Source organism: Oncorhynchus tshawytscha, linkage group LG01, assembly GCF_018296145.1.
Source record: "Oncorhynchus tshawytscha isolate Ot180627B linkage group LG01, Otsh_v2.0, whole genome shotgun sequence".
In the NCBI taxonomy this organism is placed as follows: domain Eukaryota; kingdom Metazoa; phylum Chordata; class Actinopteri; order Salmoniformes; family Salmonidae; genus Oncorhynchus; species Oncorhynchus tshawytscha.
Genome location: NC_056429.1, coordinates 73,258,031 through 73,277,969, shown reverse-complemented (window position 1 = coordinate 73,277,969; position 19,939 = coordinate 73,258,031). Strand labels below are relative to the sequence as shown.

The 19,939-nt window shown below is 42.1% G+C and overlaps 1 protein-coding gene across 2 annotated transcripts in view; it reads left to right on the top strand.

Annotated features, from left to right (window-relative positions):
- The window catches only part of lzts2a (leucine zipper, putative tumor suppressor 2a), an 89,618-nt gene that overhangs the window by 60,613 nt on the left and 9,066 nt on the right, over window positions 1-19,939 (top strand). The window contains exons 1-3 of one of the 2 annotated variants that reach the window (XM_024429786.2): window positions 1,020-1,258; window positions 16,564-16,796; window positions 17,397-17,799. In XM_024429786.2, coding sequence (XP_024285554.1) covers window positions 16,603-16,796; window positions 17,397-17,799 — 597 coding nt within the window. In that variant the 5' untranslated portion in view covers window positions 1,020-1,258; window positions 16,564-16,602. Of the gene's footprint in view, window positions 1-1,019; window positions 1,259-16,563; window positions 16,797-17,396; window positions 17,800-19,939 lie in introns of those variants that run through there. The other variant, XM_024429768.2, reaches the window with a different exon arrangement.

Below are 19,939 nucleotides of genomic sequence, written 5' to 3'. Positions count from 1 at the left end.
CCAAGCAGTTTAGTCACATCAACTTGCTCAATTTCGACATTATTTATTACAAGATTTAGTTGAGGTTCAGGGTTTAGTGAATTATTTGTCCCAAATACAATGCTTTTAGTTTGTAACTAACTGCAGCTCTTTGTTAAGTGTTGCAGTGATTTCAGTCGCTGTAGCAGCTGACATATATAGTGTTGAGTCATCCGTATACATAGACACACTGGCTTTACTCAAGGCCAGTGGCACGTTGTTAGTAAAGATTGAAAAAGTAAGGGGCCAAGACAGCTGCCCTGGTGAAATCCTGATTCTACCTGGATTATGTTGGAGAGGCTTCCATTAAAGAACACCCTCTGTGTTCTGTTAGACAGGTAACTCTTTATCCACAATATAGCAGGGGGTGTAAAGCCATAACACATACATTTTTCCAGCAGCAGACAACGATCGATAATGTCAAAAGCCACACTGAAGTCTAACAAGACAGTGCCCACAATCTTTTTAGCATAGATTTCTCTCAGCCAGTAATTTGTGTAAGTGCTGTGCTTGAGTGGCCTTCCCTATAAGCATGCTGAAAGTTTGTTGTCAATTTGTTTACTGTAATATAGCATTGTATCTGGTCAAACACTATTTTTTCCAAAAGTTGTTAACAGGCTGATTGGTCGGCTATTTGAGCCAGTAAAGGGGGCTTTACTATTCCTAGGTAGCGGAACTACTTTTGCTTCCCCCCAGGCCTGGGGGTACACTTTCTAGTAGGCTTAAATTGAAAATATGGCAAATAGGAGTGGCAATATCGTCTGCCATTATCCTCAGTAATTTTCCATCCAAGTTGTCAGACCCTGGTTGTGTGTGTGTGTGTATGTGTGCGCGCGCGCATATTTGTGAACGCTAGAGAATAAGAAAAAGCGAGGAGAGAATTGGAGGAAAGCTGAGTGTGTGTGTGTGAGAAGTAGGGGGGGCCAGCAAACAAAGTGAGAGAGCAGAGGAAGGAGGGGAAAAGTGGAGGAGGGGAAGGAGGCGGAGCTAAGACAGACAGCAGGGAAGGAAGAAAAGCAGAGTAGGGGGAAAGAGAGGAGAAGAGATCAAAGGGGAGAAGGAAAGCTTCCTTTTAAAACTCCTCACAGTGGTCTGTGGAATAAAGGAAAGTTAGAGGAGAACGAGAGAGCAGAAACGGAGAGAAAGAGATGAAGATTTGAGTTAACGAACTGGGACCATAGTGATTTTCTTCAGGAGAGACGGAGACAAGTGGAGGCAGCAATGCAGGCGTTTCACTGGGGTGAGTGTGTGTGAGCAAGCCACAGCATGGTTCATGAACAAACTTACTCTGAAGTGTGTGTGTGTGTGTGTGTGTGTGTGTGTGTGTGTGTGTGTGTGTGTGTGTGTGTGTGTGCTCACATGCATGAGTGTATGCTTAGGAAATATTTTAAGTTTTCTCTGTTTAGTCAATTAAAAATTACCAATTGGAACTTTAGGCACTCGAGGCGGTGTGGGAAGCAGTTCCATCAATGGAAGCTGTGAGGTGATAATGCCACATTTTCCAACTCCAGGTATATAGACCAGAAGAAAATCACAATGAGTGTGTGTGTATGAAAGCTCGTTTACCTAAACAGAAAGACAGAGCGTTACAGGGTAGGAAACTACTCTAGAAATGCCACAGTAAGCTAGGCTGTTTTAGCTAAATGCAGCCTGGCTTACTGGCAGTACAGGCTGACTCCAGATCAGTTGATACTGGAGTTAATATCGGGACAGAACAACAATAACTACAACTCTAAACTGACCGCCAGGCAGTTGCTAGGTTTTGTTCTGAGGGCAGTTATAGTAACTGGATATTCTGATGTGTGGGTGAGTCTTAAGTCAAGGGTGGGTGTTTGGGTTGGTTTAAGGGCTAAGGTGGGGGGATTGCGTCAAAGTTTTGAGGAGGGGTGAAGTGGGATTTTAGGTTGATGGGACTCAGGGATAACGGTTTAGTGTTGGGGTAGGTGAGACAGGTTTTTGGGGATGAAGTTAGGTTTTGGCAGCCTGTGAATTGGAGTTATTGGATAATTGATATTCAGAAATTTGCTGTAGGTTATTGATCTGTGGTCTATGTTACTGAGGTTTTGGATAAAACCTGTTACCCTTCTGTCTGACAGCTTGCCAGGAGAAAGGAGTTATTCAGTCTGTCCACAAATACATACAGTACACATACACACACACACACACACACACACACACACACAGTAAACTAACCACTATATATGAGGAGCAACAAGTTGTAAACACAAACACACACACACAGTTTGTCTTGATGAGAGAGTAGAGCACAGAAGTGGTCACTGTTGTGTAGTCGTCTCTTTTTAATGAGCTGTTTCTTCATCACAGGAACATTGTCATTAATCCTCAGTGTCTTTACGCAGGATGTGTCAGCACATATGTTTACAGACTCTATGTTCTCAGGGTTTGCACTGCAGCTATCTCATGTAGCCTGGTTAAACCAAACCATAACAACAGTGATTCCGTTTGGAATCTAAATTCAGCTCAACTTCATATTCTAGATTTTTGTTTGACCACAATGTTTTTGTTGATGATCTATCTAAGACATACAGTACCAGTCAAAATGTTGGCTCACCTACTCATTAAAGGGCTTTTCTTTATTTTTTACTCATTTCTAAACTATGTCTTCATCAAAACTATGTCTTCACTAGAGAATGCCGAGAGTGTGCAAAGCTGTCATCAAGGCAATGGGTGGCTACTTTGAAGAGTAAAAAATTGTAACGCTTTTTTGGTTACTACATGATTCCATATGTGTCATTTCATAGTTTTGATGTCTTCACTATTATTCTACAATGTACACTGTAATTGTCTAGACTGGTTAAACTGTAATAAGGGTAATGGCATATTTCACTTTGTATGACAACATGTCAGGATAGAAACAAAGATTGGTTTAGAGAATATCTGAGGAAGAGAGAGCGAGAGAGAGCGAGAGAGAAGGAGAGAGAGAGAGAGAGAGAGAGAGAGAGAGAGACTGGGTTGGAGGGACTGAACAGTGGAAGAGGTGGAAAGGATGGTTACCTCATATACTTTGGAACAGATGAGGTACTGTAAATGTGTGTCTCATGCTGCGGGTCTCGTAACCCTTTCCACATTGACCTAATGTTGACTCACACTATAGGTAGCCTAGCAGTTAAGAGTGTTGGGCCAGTAACCGAAAAGTTGCTGTTTCCAGTCCCTGAGCCGGAAATGTGACATATAACATGATGTATTTTTCTGTCCTTCCCAAACCTTCATAACATCTCCTTTCCTCCTTTCCTATTCCCTATTTTCCCTCCTCCCCTCTGACTCTCTCTCTTCTTTCTGTTGACCCGTGTGCCAGGCCTTTATATAAGGTTTGAGTGAGAGGGGGGGATGGAGGGAGGGGAGTAGAGAGAGGTGTGTGAGAGAAAGAAGAGCTTAAAAGAGAGGGCAAGAGAGCTCATTAAATTAGGTTTGGTCTCAGCTCACTGCGCTGAATCAGTGTTTTCCACACCACTCTGTTCCCCCTCCATCCCTCTATCCATCCCCCCATCTCTCAATCTGAGAGGGGCGGCAGTGTAGCCTAGTGGTTAGAGCATTGGACTAGTAACCGAAAGGTTGCAAGTTCAAATCCCTGAGCTGACAAGGTACAAAATCTGTCGTTCTGCCCTTGAACAGGCAGTTAACCCACTGTTCCTAGGCTGTCATTGAAAATAAGAATTTGTTCTTAACTGACTTGCCTCGTAAAATATATTTTAAAAATCTCTCTTGCAGTTAAAGTGACAGAACTCTGTCTGTGAGTGTGTGTGTGTGTGTGTATAATTACTTAGGTGGTTTCCCCCTACTCACTCAGACTCTGGGCTCTATTTTAATAAACCTAACACAATGGGAAATCTTAGCGCTATAGGTTCGGGCGTGTCCAAAATATTTTTTTGCTATTTTCACAGCCGGAATTATGATCACAGTAGCTGGCAGTGGAGCTATTTGATGAATTAACAAGTTGTAAGTGTGTCGAGGCTTGACCCTTCACTGGTCAATCAGTACTTGCACTATGGCTAAATCTGTGGTTGCTTTAAGTTGTGTATTTATGGTATGTTATATATTGCGTTATCATCAACTCCAATATGAAAGTTAGTCTGTTATAGCCTAGTTTTTTAAATAGCCTGCAGAAACAAAATGACAAAATGTACTGTATGTAGGCCTATCCCATCTTTGCTAGATATGTTGAACATGTCCACATTGTAAGAAGCCTAATTGCATGGCTTCAATATGGAAAGATATTGTTAAACAGCATCTAAACTGATATAGGGGCTAGGCCTACTGTAAATTGCAGTGTGTCTGCCATGTCTGAGCCATGGACATGCCAAACGTTGTTAATAAGCTAGATTAAATTCACTAATAAGGCTTAAAAAGAGAGTTAATAATTCAAATGAAATTCGAATAAAACATTTAAGGACACATCTTAAATATTGCCAGACAGGTAAATTGCCGAATTGGCGTAAGGGGTGGGAAATGCCAGTCTGGCAGTTTTTACATTACAAAATTGCAAGCGAATGTACGTTTGACACTTGCGTCTCCTTAGCGCCATCTGAAAATAGAGCCCCCTGTCTCTCCATGATGAGTTATCTTGAATTATACATTATAGTTATCCTGAATTACACACTGCCTGGCACAGTTGGACTTAGGCAGCACTGCTTATGTAAGAGCTGGTGTGGAATTAATTTGTGTGTGTGTGTTTGTGCCTGTGTGTGTGTCTAATCCTACCAACTATGCATTCTGCTTGAAGTCAGCAACGAGGAAACTACTAATGATTAATTGGATGACAGTTCAACTGTCTCTAACATAACTTTAGCTTTGTTGAAATCTTGACTGCCGAGCAGAAGCAGACAACATTTTGAAGCTCTGTGATAGTGTGACCTAGTTTCTCCTGGTGAAGCCTAGGTGTGGTAGTTATCCTCTCCCCAGAAACAGGGTGCTATTACTGGGCTTACCTATCCTCTTTCTGCCCCCTTCTCTGGTTCATGGCAGAGTGGGGTTGTGTTTAGAGTGAAATAACACATTTGTTTATTATCTATTTCACTTGATTTGGTAATGTAAACAATGTTTCCCATGCGAATAAATCCCTTTGAATTGAATGAAATTGATTTAACTAACACCCCCGCCTCTGTCCTTGTCGTCTTTAACTCTGAAGCAATAGCTCTTCACTTACTATAGAAACAATACCACAGAAGGGAAGGTAGAGTTTTAGAGGAAAAAGGGTTTCCCCCTCTCTTTTTGTTGCTTCTTTCTCTCTAGTTTTCTGAGCTCCTTGACAATTATTGCCAGAGCAGTCAGAGTTGGTTGTAAAACTCAACACAACAGACCCTAAGAGGATCATCTTAACCAGAATACAATACTGTGCGCTACTTATCCCATTGGTTTACAGCAACAAAACAACACAGTGTAGCTAAGGCTTTTGTTCCAGACCAGTACCAACACACTGGATTCAACTAATCAAGGGGTTGATTTGGGACTGGTGTCTGATGGACCGTAGCAGGCTGGCAGAGTGGTGCCGAGTCTCTCCACACACCCACAACCACCACCACCGGTATTCACATTATCCCTGTCTGCCTGTCTGACCGCGAGCCGCAACCCCCCCCACACACACACACACACGCACACGCAAGTGTCTGTCTGTCTGACCACCGGCCACTGCTAAATAACCATTAGTGGTTGGAAATTCTAAAATTTCCGACTGGACTTTGAGAGCAAGATTCAACTCAGCCATTTCCCCTCACATACTTCCAATGCCTTCCCTCCCCATTCCCAGACCTGCTGACTGAGGACCAACTGTCTGTTTACCTCATCTGTCCAGAGCTGTCTCCTACTGTATACCTTATGCCCTGACCCACAGAATAAATACAATAGAATAGAATAGAATAGAATAAAGTGGAATATAAAATAGATTATAGTAGAGTAGACTAAAGTAGAATAGAAGAGTAAGCAAGAGTTACACTGGGAAGATATGGAGCCAGTACTGATATTTTTTGCTATTAGACAAAAGGGTTAGCGATATGTGTCTGATATTGTATGGATGTTTTTAAATAAACAAGGCTTCTGATGGAGTACCTCCCTCTCTCTTTCTCTCGCTCAAGTTTTCACACTCTATATTTCTCCTCTCCTGGCATTGTTCTTCTCCTACACTGTTACTCTTTAATTCTTCCTTCCTTCTTACCTGTATGTTTCTGGCAGTGTATGATTCTCTAAACTGTTTAACACAGGGCGGTATTAAGCAGGGATTGTAGCCAATACCTGATTAATCAATCCCTGTAGCGATTATAATGACCAGCCAAGACCTGGTTAATCAAACCCTGTAGCGATTATAATGACCAGCCAAGACCTGGTTAATCAAACCCTGTAGCGATTATAATGACCAGCCAAGACCTGGTTAATCAAACCCTGTAGCGATTATAATGACCAGCCAAGACCTGGTTAATCAAACCCTGTAGCGATTATAATGACCAGCCAAGACCTGGTTAATCAAACCCTGTAGCGATTATAATGACCAGCCAAGACCTGATTAATCAAACCCTGTTGTGACTATGATGACAAATGCTGCATACAACCACCATTGTCTCACTGTGTAACTTTGGTAGCATCTTAACACTCCTGTTATGCCCATACAGTGAACTCCACCTGCTGTGTGTGTTCCTGTGTGTGTGTGTGATTCAGTCTTCAGCCCTCTCTACAGTCTGGCCATAATGGAGCCCAGATGCTTTGAGATGCTAAGGAGCCAACCTCCCCCCTGTCAGACTGACACACACACACAAGCAGATACTGACTCACACCCTGACTCACTCATTCACTCTCTCTTTCTCTCTTTTTATTATTTTACCTATTCCCGGTATCTTCTTTCTTTCTTTCATTCTTTCTTTCTTTCTTTTGTTTTTCTCCTTTTCCTTTCTTCTTTCTCTTATTCCCACCCTCCCTCCCTCTATCTCGTTCCACCCCGGGCATGAAACATGTAGGCCTCTCTGGTGCCATGGCAACCAATCCAAAACAGAGAGAGCAGCTGAAGTCTGCAATAGCAACCGGTTGGCCATAAAATAAAAAAAACGAAACTGGCTTTTGTTGCCAGTCTCTAGCTGTGTTTGATCTGTATGTGTGCATGTTCATGTGCACGTGCATGTATTCTGTGTTACAGCATAGTAAGCCTGCTTTAATGAAGTGGGTCAGTACCTGGTGGCAGCTAGGTACTTCCCAAACTAAACAAGGAATAATTGGCTAACACAGAAGCCGACTGGCAGCCATAGTGGTTAGTAAGAAATGGACACACACACACACGCTACAGGTCTTCAAGCCATGTGAGGGAGGGTGACAGAGACATCAGACAGACAGTCACTGTGTAGGAAGGTAAGGGCAATTAAAAACTAAAACTATGTTTTACAGTGCCTTCAGAAAGTATTCACACCTATTGACTTTTTCCACATTCCTGAATTTAAAATGGATTAAATTCAGATTTTGTGTCACAGGCCTTCACACAATCCCCATAATGTCAAAGTAGAATGATGTTTTTAGACATTTTTACAAAATAATAAAAATGAAAGCTAAAATGTCTCGAGTCGATGTTGCATGGACTCACTGTGTGCAATAATAGTGTTTAACATGATTTTGAATGACTACATCATCTCTGTACCCCACACATACAATTATCTGTAAGGTCCCTTAGTCGAGCAGTGAATTTCAAATACAGATTCAACCACAAAGACCAGGGAGGTTTTCCAATCCCTTGCAAAGAAGGGCACCTATTGAATATCCCTTTGAGCATGGTGAAGTTATTAATTACACTTTGGATGGTGTATCATACACCCAGTCACTACAAAGATACAGTCATCTTTCCTAACTCAGTTGCCGGAGAGGAAGGAAACCGCTCAGGGATTTCACCATGAGGCCAATGGTGACTTTAAAACAGCTACAAAGTTTAATGGCTGTGATAGGAGAAAACTGAGGATGGATCAACAACGTTATAGTTACTCCACAATACTAACCTAAATGACAGAGTGAAAAGAAGGAAGCCTGTACAGAATAAAAATATTCCTAAACATGCATCTTGTTTTGTAAAGAGCACTAAAGTAAAACTGCAAAACAATTGGAAAATAAATTAACTTTATGTCCTGAATACAAAGTGTTATGTTTGGGGCAAATCCAACCCAACACATCACTGAATATCACTGTTCAGATTTTTAGGCATGACCTACAAAGCCCTTCATCACCTTGCACCCCCCTTACCCCCCTTACCTCTCAAACCTTCTTCTCCTCCATCATCCCACACACGCACTCTGTTCGACCACAGCAGGCCACCTTGTCATCCCCAGGTAGAAGCTCCAGAACTTCGGCGACAGGGCCTTCTCCAGGGTTGCTCCTAGGCTCTGGAACTTATTCCATCAGTGACTTGGATTCCATCACTATCTTTCAATCCCTCCTAAAGCCCCACCTCTTTGCCAGTGACCTCACAATATGATATGATCGTGATACTTACAGTAGGTGTCAATACTATCCCTCAACGTAACCAAGACTAAGGAGATGATTGTGGACTACAGGAAAAGGATGACTGAGCACGCCCCCATTCTCATCGACAGGGCTGTAGTGGAGCAGGTTGAGAGCTTCAAGTTCTTTGGTGTTCACATCACCAACAAACTAGAATGGTCCAAACACACCAAGACAGTCGTGAAGAGGGCACGACAAAGCCTATTCCCCCTCAGGAAACTAAAAAGATTTTGCATGGGTCCTCAGATCCTCAAAAGGTTCTACAGCTGCACCATCGAGAGCTTCCTGACTGGTTGCATAACTGCCTGGTACGGCAACTGCTCGGCCTCTGACCGTAAGGCACTACATAGGGTAGTGCGTACGGCCCAGTACATCACTGGGGCTAAGCTGCCTGCCATCCAGGACCTCTACACCAGGCGATGTCAGAGGAAGGCCCTGAAAATTGTCAAAGACCCCAGCCACCCCAGTCATAGACTGTTCTCTCTACTACCGCATGGCAAGCAGTACCGGAGTGCCAAGTCTAGTTTTTATTTTTTAGCACTGTTGTTTAGAGCCTGTAAGTAAGCATTTCACTGTTGTATTTGGCGCATGTGACAAATAAACTTTGATTTGATTTGTAATATGATATGTCTATTGCAATTCTCTTCTCATGATTCTATATGTATTGCGATTCGATGCTGCAATTTTATTGCGATTAGATTTTCCAACATATTGTTCACTATATGTCTGCTTGCAGAGAGACAAGAGGGAAAAAAATGTTGGAAACATGTTGGCTCACAATTTAACCCATAAGAGTCTAAGCTGGGGGGGGGGGTACTAAGATATATGGAATTGTTTTAAGAAGGACATACCAAGAATCATGCCATTTCATTTTGAATAAAAAAAAATAAAAAATTATTTAAAAAATGATTTGCTATTAGCTCATATATTTGCTATTAGCCCATAACGCATTAAACAAGAGATTCACTACATGGAACAACAGATAGTCACAACAAAAAATCTAAATGTTTGTTCTGATTTCTGTCCAATATCTGAGAGATCAGGAATTTTTTATATTTTTTATTTTTTACATATTTAACCCCTTATTGTCACTAAACAGTCACCATATACAGTACCAGTTAAACGTTTGGACACACCTACTCATTTAAGGGTTTTTCTTTATTTTTACTATTTTATACATAGTAGAATAGTGAAGACGTCAAAACTATTAAATAACACATATGGAATCATGTAGTAACCAAAAAAAGTAATGACTCAAAAACCGTGACAGCCACAGTTTAATTGTGAAGATAAATTTAGCGCTGCCCTAAAAACCCTATGCAAATTGACACAAACCTTCAACTGGTATGTGATGAGACATTGTATAAACTCTTCAAAGTGTTTTATTTACATTTTAGAGGTGATAAGTTGGACAAATCGGGGGGAAAAGCAGTTTCCCCACACACAATAGCTCCCCCTATCATTATGATGCTGTAGCTTTCGCTTCCCCACTCGCCATTTTTTAAAAGATCTGACGGAGCTCCATTGCCTTCTTCAATCATGCAGAGATGGGCAGCATGAAGGTCTCGTCATTGATTTTGCTGGAAAGGGAAGAAATGGTGCTTTACAATGGTATTAATATTACAGTTGACCTTGAAGTATTACGTTTTTGGGGCGCTAAAATAAGGTAAAATGTACGGAACAGCGCGATGTACTAAAGTCGTTAGCTACCGACCTGGCCAAGGCTTTCGACTCTGTCAATCACCGCATTCTTATCGGCAGAATCAACAGCCTTGGCTTCTCAAATGACTGCCTCGTCTGGTTCACCAACTACAGTGCCTTGCGAAAGTATTCGGCCCCCTTGAACTTTGCGACCTTTTGCCACATTTCAGGCTTCAAACATAAAGATATAAAACTATTTTTTTGTGAAGAATCAACAACAAGTGGGACACAATCATGAAGTGGAACGACATTTATTGGATATTTCAAACTTTTTTAACAAATCAAAAACGGAAAAATTGGGCGTGCAAAATTATTCAGCCCCTTTACTTTCAGTGCAGCAAACTCTCTCCAGAAGTTCAGTGAGGATCTCTGAATGATCCAATGTTGACCTAAATTACTAATGATGATAAATACAATCCCCCTGTGTGTAATCAAGTCTCTGTATAAATGCACCTGCACTGTGATAGTCTCAGAGGTCCGTTAAAAGCGCAGAGAGCATCATGAAGAACAAGGAACACACCAGGCAGGTCCGAGATACTGTTGTGAAGAAGTTTAAAGCCGGATTTGGATACAAAAAGATTTCCCAAGCTTTAAACATCCCAAGGAGCACTGTGCAAGCGATAATATTGAAATGGAAGGAGTATCAGACCACTGCAAATCTACCAAGACCTGGCCGTCCCTCTAAACTTTCAGCTCATACAAGGAGAAGACTGATCAGAGATGCAGCCAAGAGGCCCATGATCACTCTGGATGAACTGCAGAGATCTACAGCTGAGGTGGGAGACTCTGTCCATAGGACAACAATCAGTCGTATATTGCACAAATCTGGCCTTTATGGAAGAGTGGCAAGAAGAAAGCCATTTCTTAAAGATATCCATAAAAAGTGTTGTTTAAAGTTTGCCACAAGCCACCTGGGAGACACACCAAACATGTGGAAGAAGGTGCTCTGGTCAGATGAAACCAAAATTGAACTTTTTGGCAACAATGCAAAACGTTATGTTTGGCGTAAAAGCAACACAGCTCATCACCCTGAACACACCATCCCCACTGTCAAACATGGTGGTGGCAGCATCATGGTTTGGGCCTGCTTTTCTTCAGCAGGGACAGGGAAGATGGTTAAAATTGATGGGAAGATGGATGGAGCCAAATACAGGACCATTCTGGAAGAAAACCTGATGGAGTCTGCAAAAGACCTGAGACTGGGACGGAGATTTGTCTTCCAACAAGACAATGATCCAAAACATAAAGCAAAATCTACAATGGAATGGTTCAAAAATAAACATATCCAGGTGTTAGAATGGCCAAGTCAAAAGTCCAGACCTGAATCCAATCGAGAATCTGTGGAAAGAACTGAAAACTGCTGTTCACAAATGCTCTCCATCCAACCTCACTGAGCTCGAGCTGTTTTGCAAGGAGGAATGGGAAAGAATTTCAGTCTCTCGATGTGCAAAACTGATAGAGACATACCCCAAGCGTCTTACAGCTGTAATCGCAGCAAAAGGTGGCGCTACAAAGTATCAACTTAAGGGGGCTGAATAATTTTGCACGCCCAATTTTTCTGTTTTTGATTTGTTAAAAAAGTTTGAAATATCCAATAAATGTCGTTCCACTTCATGATTGTGTCCCACTTGTTGTTGATTCTTCACAAAAAAATACAGTTTTATATCTTTATGTTTGAAGCCTGAAATGTGGCAAAAGGTCGCAAAGTTCAAGGGGGCCGAATACTTTCGCAAGGCACTGTACTTCTCAGATAGAGTTCAGCGTGCCAAATCGGAGGGCCTGTTGTCCGGACCTCTGGCAGTCTCTATGGGGGTGCCACAGGGTTCAATTCTTGGGCCCACTATTTTCTCTATATACAGTGGGGAGAACAAGTATTTGATACACTGCCGATTTTGCAGGTTTTCCTACTTACAAAGCATGTAGAGGTCTGGAATTTTTATCATAGGTACACTTCAACTGTGAGAGACGGAATCTAAAACAAAAATCCAGAAAATCACTTTGTATGATTTTTAAGTAATTAATTAGCATTTTATTGCATGCAATAAGTATTTGATACATCAGAAAAGCAGAACTTAATATTTGGTATAGAAACCTTTGTTTGCAATTACAGAGATCATACGTTTCCTGTAGTTCTTGACCAGGTTTGCACACACTGCAGCAGGGATTTTGGCCCACTCCTCCATACAGACCTTCTCCAGATCTAGGTAAAACCCTGCCTTATCTCAGCTCACTGGTCACTTTAGCAACACCCACCCATAGCATGCCCTCCGGCATGTATTTTTTACTGGTCATCCCCAAAGCCAACACTTGCTTTGGCCGCCTTTCCTTCCAGTTCTCTGCTGCCAATGACTGGAACAAATTGCAAAATCACTGAAACTGCTGTCTTAGATCTCCCTCTCTAACTTTATTCATCAGCTGTCAGAGCAGCTTACCGATCACTGTACCTGTACACAGCCAATCTGTAAATAGCACACCCAACTACCTCATCCCCATATTGTTATTTATCCTCTTGCTCTTTTGCACCCCAATATCTCTACTTGCACATCATCATCTATCACTCCAGTATTAATGCTACATTGTTATTATTTCGCCTCTATGGCCTATTTATTGCCTACCTCCCTACTCTTCTACATTTGCACACAATATACATATATTTTTCTATTGTGTTATTGACTGTACGTGTGTTTATGTGTAACTCTGTGTTGTAGTTTTTGTCGCACTACTTTGCTTTATCTTGGCCAGGTCGCAGTTGTAAATGAGAACTTGTTCTCAACTGGCCTACCTGGTTAAATAAAAGTGAAATTAAAATAATTAAAAATATACATTATATTAATAGCAGGACACTGTAAAGTCCATTAACCTTCTGAAGAGTATGAATTAGCTTGTTTGAGAAAGTTTGAAACCTAAGCAAGCTACCTACACATGGTTTGAAGTACAGTAGACCAACATAGCTACTGTAGTAGGTCAAAGCTGTGTGCTGGAAAACCTTGGTAGAACCTGGGGGAAGTACTGTAGGTATTGTGGTGCTCATCTGATGTAAACTTTCTTAATTTTTTCAGCTTCAGACCAATGCCTAATTCTCACTTAAAACATTGTTTTTGTGTTAATGGTACATTATACAACATTTCCACATGCAAAGTCTGATATTTATTTTTGCAACTGAAAGGCTGTCATTGTAACCTGTAATGCGGCCTCTGACAAAAGGTCTGGACCTTAATGGCACAGGTGGTGTGCTTGCAGAACTGAGATAATTTGATCACTAAGGCAGTTACAGAGATACTATTATTTCTTACATTTTAAAAGATCTTGATTGGCACAATGAAATGTGGGGTTCTGACCTTAACAAGTAGCCCAGGACCAGTGGAAGCAAATTAGCACCATAACATCAAAGATCCACCACCATGTTTTACAGTAGGTATAGGGTTATTTTCTGCTCATGCATTCTCATTTCGATGCCTAACACACCACTGGTGTGCGTGAACAAAGAGCTCTATTTTGATGTCATCCAACACATGTAAATGCCTGGAGTATGCTAAACGACTTTGGTACTTGGATCTGGAACCGGTGCTTTGGTCAGATGACATGAAAATAGAGCTCTATGGCCATGCACACCAGTGGTGGATTTGGCGTCAAAATGAGAATGCTTGAACACAAAATTACCCCCTTCACCCATCCTGCTCAGTATCTGTGTGCACACCAAACACTAAGCAAACAGGAGTAAGTCTTAAGTGTCCTTATTCCCAATAGATGTGGTATCTCTGCTGCACCTCTTTCTTTCTCTGTCTGGAGCAACGTAGACATTCAGAAACTCTACAAAGATTCTGTGAGATTCCAGAGGTGCCTCAGATATCCGGAATAATCCTTTCCTCCCCGTGGCAACCCTGGCCTTATTAACAGACTGGATCAAACTTACTTATAACGGGATTATACTTCCCAGTCACGGATCCCATTCCAGTCACAGATCCTATCAGGGTAGAGGTAAAGATCCTCTGTCACAACACTACCCCTCAGTCTCATCAACTAGATATTAGAAAGACAGAGGTATCTGGAACCTAATTCCTCTGTTCCATCTCCTCAGTCATCTGTCAGATGAGAGAAGGTCTTCAAAGATGGGGAATAGAGTTGCACCACCAAACAAACTCAGGTAGCACGTTGGTTTACAGTGCCGAAATAAGGGGTAATCACAGGGAATTAAGGACAACAATTTCAAGTTATTGGAGTGGCCATCACAAAGCCCTGACATCAATCCTATAGAAAATTTGTGGGCAGAACTGAAAAAGTGTGAGCAAGGAGGCCTACAAACCTGACTCAGTTACACCAGCTCTGTCAGGAGGAATGGGCCAGAATTCACCCAACTTATTGTGGGAAGCTTGTGGAAGGCTCACCGAAACGTTTGACCCAAGTTAAACGATTTAAAGGCAATGCTACCAAATGCTAATTGAGTGTATGTAAACTTCTGACCCACTGGGAATGTGATGAAAGCTGAAATAAATCATTCTCTCTACTATTATCCTGACATTTCGCATTCTTAAAATAAAGTGTGATCCTAACTGACCTAAGACAGGGAATGTTTACTAGGATTAAATGTCAGGAATTGTGAAAAACTGAGTTGAAATGTATTTGGCTATGTTGTATGTAAACTTCCGACTTCAACTGTAGCTACCAAAAGCCTTGTTTTGTGGTTGGCCCACATGATGTAGTTTCTCAAACATTTCTGTTGAATAAAAATTATTTCTACATTCTATATGAGTATACAGTTTTATTGAGAACAGGTGAAATGGCCTTGAATACTTACGACATAGTTTGTGCTTATTAGCCTCTAGTATTTATAGTTCTTAAGTAACAAATACTTGTTTCTACATAACAACCAGGAAAATGTGGCACCCTTTATATTGTTATTTAGCAGCTAGATACTAACTATGAACGGGCTATTACCCTGTCATTACTGTGTTATTTCTCTGTCGTTTCCTGTTATTTCCCTGCCGTTACCCCTTATTTCATCACTGAAGTGCAACCCAAAATCGTTTGGCACTTTGCTTAATGTTTAAAGTGTTTTCTATAAAGGAATACTTCTATAATACTCATACTTGAAAATGTGTTAAACTGCTTTACATAAGCTTCCAAAGAAAGAGAGACTTGGATGTTTTGTCGCATGTTTTTGTGTATCATGCTTCCAAATCACCCTATGCTAGTTGCCTTCACTGCCTCTGGAGCAAAGGAGCGCTCACCCACTTTCTCAGCATGTTTTGGAGAGGAGAAGGTGGAGGGGGTGTTGAATTTTTGCTCAGTCTGACTAGTGAAAGAGAAGGGGGCAGGGAATGTGTGTGTGTGGGAGGAGGAGTTGCATGCGAGGGAGGAACTTTAGAAATAAGCAGTGAACAACATCAGAGGGAAATGAGATCTGGGGCTTTGTATCCCAGAGCAGCAGGAACAAAACCAGGCTCCTGGAAGTCAGGGAGGAGAGAGTAGGGAGTCTGCCCAGCTACGTCCCACTCCTGCTGGGGTCACAGGGTTAGGGCTGGGGGGATCACCTACCATCCCGGATGGTCTACTAATGCCATTATCCCAGGCAGAGTAGACCTTGGCTGGGGCTGAGGAGAGGGGTGGGGGTGGATGGGGGAAGGTATATGGAGGACATGATCCATGGTGATTCTGGTCTGGGAAATGGTCAACTTCTTGCATAACACACACCGCTGAGTTTTTCTTGCATCTTCATATGTGTGTGCGCGCGCGCGCGCGCGCACACACACACACACACACATACACACACACACACACACGGTTATTACTCCCTCAGTAGGTGTCCTCCTCAGAACCTAGGAATCCCCAATTCCTTTCTCCTTCTCTTTGTCCTCATTTCTCCACCTATATTTCCTCCCTCTCTCTCTGCTCCCTATCCTTTCTCTGACTGTTGGCTGAATATGGCCTGTGTTCCCTGCACTTGTGTACTGGACGCTTGGTATCCTGGGCAAAAACACTAATTAAATTTGGCATAGAGTTGATGGGTGTCCTGCCTGGAAGCCTCAGGGAGGACTGGGCTTTGAAGTACTATATGTGGGACAGTGAGTGTGTGTGTGTATAATATGTCCCCTCTCTGTCCCCCAGGCAACTCACACTAACATAATACTGTCTGGAAATTAAATACTTAAGCACGAAGCACACAAACACACACACAATTCTACACATTCACCCACATTCTTTCTGTCTCGTTAAATCAGATTTTTTTAAACGTAATATTTTGAAAGTTGAAGGGAAAGGATGGGAAATATGTTTGACTATGACCTGTAACAATGATCAGCCTTAATAATGTCCCAATGAAGTGTACTTGAAATTAAACTATTCTTCCCCTCTCTCTCGATGCAGAGTGTGTGTTCAGTGTATGTCCGGCCTTGTCCAGGTACCATGGCTCTGGTTCAGACCCTGCCTGTGTCCACAACTGACCACCCCAAGCCTCCTACCAGCCTCGACATCATCTCCCTCTCCCCCGTGGTTGGAGGGCCCTGTGGCCCCGGAGCCACCATGGGCTCCGTCAGCAGCCTCATCTCTGGCCGGACCTATCAGGAGCAGCGACACTGCCGGGCCGCCAGCGAGTTCAGGTAGGGTGCTACTCATTAGTTGTGGCCGGGTGCCAGTCTGTTTAAGTGCTCTTACCTACTTTATTGTTGTTCCGGTCAAGCCAAACATGGTTGGAAAATAAGTGACAAGGAGTTGGCATGATAGCACAAACAGACTGACACTCAGGCTATATTGGTCGTGGATGAGATGATTTCCTAGCCTGGGTTCCAGTTTTTTACCTTGTTTCTGCTCTCTTGCCAACTCCTGGGATTGTCATGCCAAACAAGAGCACAAACAGATCTTGGACCAGGCTAGTGATTCCTCCCTTACTGGCTCCTGAGTGGTGCAGCAGTCTAAGGCAGTCCTCTCAATGCTAGAGGTGTCACTACAGACACCCTAGTTCAAATCCAGGCTGTATCACAACCGGCTGTGATTGAGAGACCCATAGGGCGGCGCACAATTGGCCCAGTGTCGTCCGGGTTTGGCTGGTGTAGGCCGTCGTTGTAAATAAGAATTTGTTCTTTAACTGACTTGCCCAGTTAAATAAAGGTTACTTTTTTATACAATGGAAAATAGCTACTGTAAAAATGCTATATACTGTAATTCCAATCAATTATTATTATAAATTATTTTTATTTCAGCACTAAGACACGCCATAACACCCCAACCACCAGCTGTTTCAGGCTCCAGGGTGATAGCAACACACTGCACAGCGCGAGCTCCCTGGAACAACTACTGGTCATCAACAACCAGACCCAGATCACACAGCTCCAGCCCCCGCCACTGCCCACCAAGAAGCAGCCCCGGGCAGGTAACTCTGCTGGTGGGGCAGGGTGTGCGGCTGGAGGTGGTGGTGGTGCAGGGAATGGAAACTATGGGTTTGTGACTGAGGTGGCGACTGTAGGAGACTGGAATGATAACCATGTGGTGGCGGTCGGGAGTCCGTGTAGCGACTCGGAGGAGCAGAGGGATAACCGAGGTCTCAACGGGAATATTGGCGGTCCGCCGCCCAAACTCATCCCTGTGTCGGGAAAACTGGAGAAGGTGAGTGTCGGAGGGGGATTCCCAAAATGTCAAGTGGTTCCCGAGGTTGTCGTATCTGTGTATCCCTAATAAGTCCTAGTCAAGAAAAGACCATCCAAACTTCCCTTTGATAACGCCCATACATTTCATTGTGTTATCATGAGTATACTTTTTTGCTTTCTCAGTTGTATGTTTCATTTGTAAAATCCTCACTAAGCTAATATACAGAACATAGAATCTAGCTAGCTAATAATACTTCTAGCTAATGGTGTAGTGAACTTTCAGTACGTCACTATTACCTAACTACTCCCAGCTAAAATAAGCAGCACTGGTGGTGAGGTGCTAGGCCAACTACAGTACCAGTCAAATGTTAGGACACACCTACTCATTCCAGGGTTTTTATATATTTTTAAATGTTTCTACAGTGTAGAATAATAGTGAAGACATCAAAACTATGAAATAACACATATGGAATCATGTAGTAACCAAAAAAGTTTGAAATATATACAAATGGAAATGTATTATGTATTTGAGATTCTTGAAAGTAGCCACCCTTTGCCTTGATGACAGCTTTGCACACTCTCGGCATTCTCTCAACCAGCTTCATGAGGTAGTCACCTTGAATGCATTTCAATTAACAGGTGTGCCTTGTTAAAAGTTCATTTGTGGAACTTCTTTCCTTCTTCATTGAGCCAATCAGTTGTGTATTTTATTTTATTTTACCTTTATTTAACTAGGCAAGTCAGTTAAGAACATATTCTTATTTTCAATGACGGACTAGGAACAATGGGTTAACTGCCTGTTCAGGGGCAGAACGACAGATTTGTACCTTGTGAGCTGGGGATTTGAACTTGCAACCTTTCGGTTACAAAGGTGTATGGGGTGGTATACAGAAGATAGCCCTATTTGGTAAAAGACCAGGTCCATATTATGTCAAGAACAGCTCAAATAAGCAAAGAGAAACAACAGTCCATCATTACTTTAACACATGAAAGTCAGTCAATCTGGAAATTTCAAGAACATTTCTTCAAGTGCAGTCGCAAAAACCATCAAGCACTATGATGTAATGGCTCTCATGAGGACCGCCACAGGAATGGAATACCCAGAGTTACCTCTGCTGTAGAGGATAAGTTCATTATAGTTACCAGTGCTCAGCATATTTCAAGACTTTTGGAAAGCATTCCAGGTGAAGCTGGTTGAGAGAATGCCAAGAGTGTGCAAAGCTGTCATCAAGGCAAAGGGTGGCTACTTTGAAGAATATAAAATATAAAATATATTTTGATTTGTACATGATTCCATATGTGTTATTTCATATTTTTGATGTCTTCACTATTATTCTACAATGTAGAAAATAGTGAAAATAAAGAAAAACCCTTGAATGAGTAGGTGTGTCCAAACTTTTGACTGGTACTGTATATGCTAACATTATTTTCCATAAATCCTCTCTCTCCTCTCTCTCTAATTGACTGTTCATTTCTATTGATCGAGAGGGAACCTTATTCACAGCTCAGACAAAGCCTATAATAGATCATTTAACACTAGGAGAGCGTGATGTTGACTCAAAACAAAATAACCTTTTTAATTACTCAGACATTTTTAAAGTCATGTCACCCCCGTCCTTGACATTTCCTAACTAAGTCTATATAACACACTGTCGTTGTTATAATCTTAATTTTACAAACATCGTTTGTGTTATAAGCAGTTTTAAAAGGTGTATTTTTCTGCCCCTCATTCACCGAAAATGATTCACTGGCAGTCAGTCTGCGCAGCTGATGATGGCGCATCGAAAATACACCTAAACTACATTATATATATTTTTTAAAGTATGTGAACGCCCCTTCAAATTGGTAGATTCTACTATTTCAGCCACACCCGTTCCTGACAGGTGTATAAACTTGAGCACACAGCCATGCAATCTCCATAGACAAACAATGGCAGTGGAATGGCCTCAGTGACATTCAACGTGGCACCGTCATAGGATGCCACCATTCCAACAAGTCAGTTGGTCAAATTTATGCCTTGTTAGAGCTGCCCCGGTCAACTGTAAGTGCTGTTATTGTGAAGTAGAAACGTCTAGGAGTAACAACGGGCTCAGACGCAAAACGTACGGGACCGGCGAGTGCTGAAGCACGTAGCACGTAAAAAACATCAGTCCTCGATT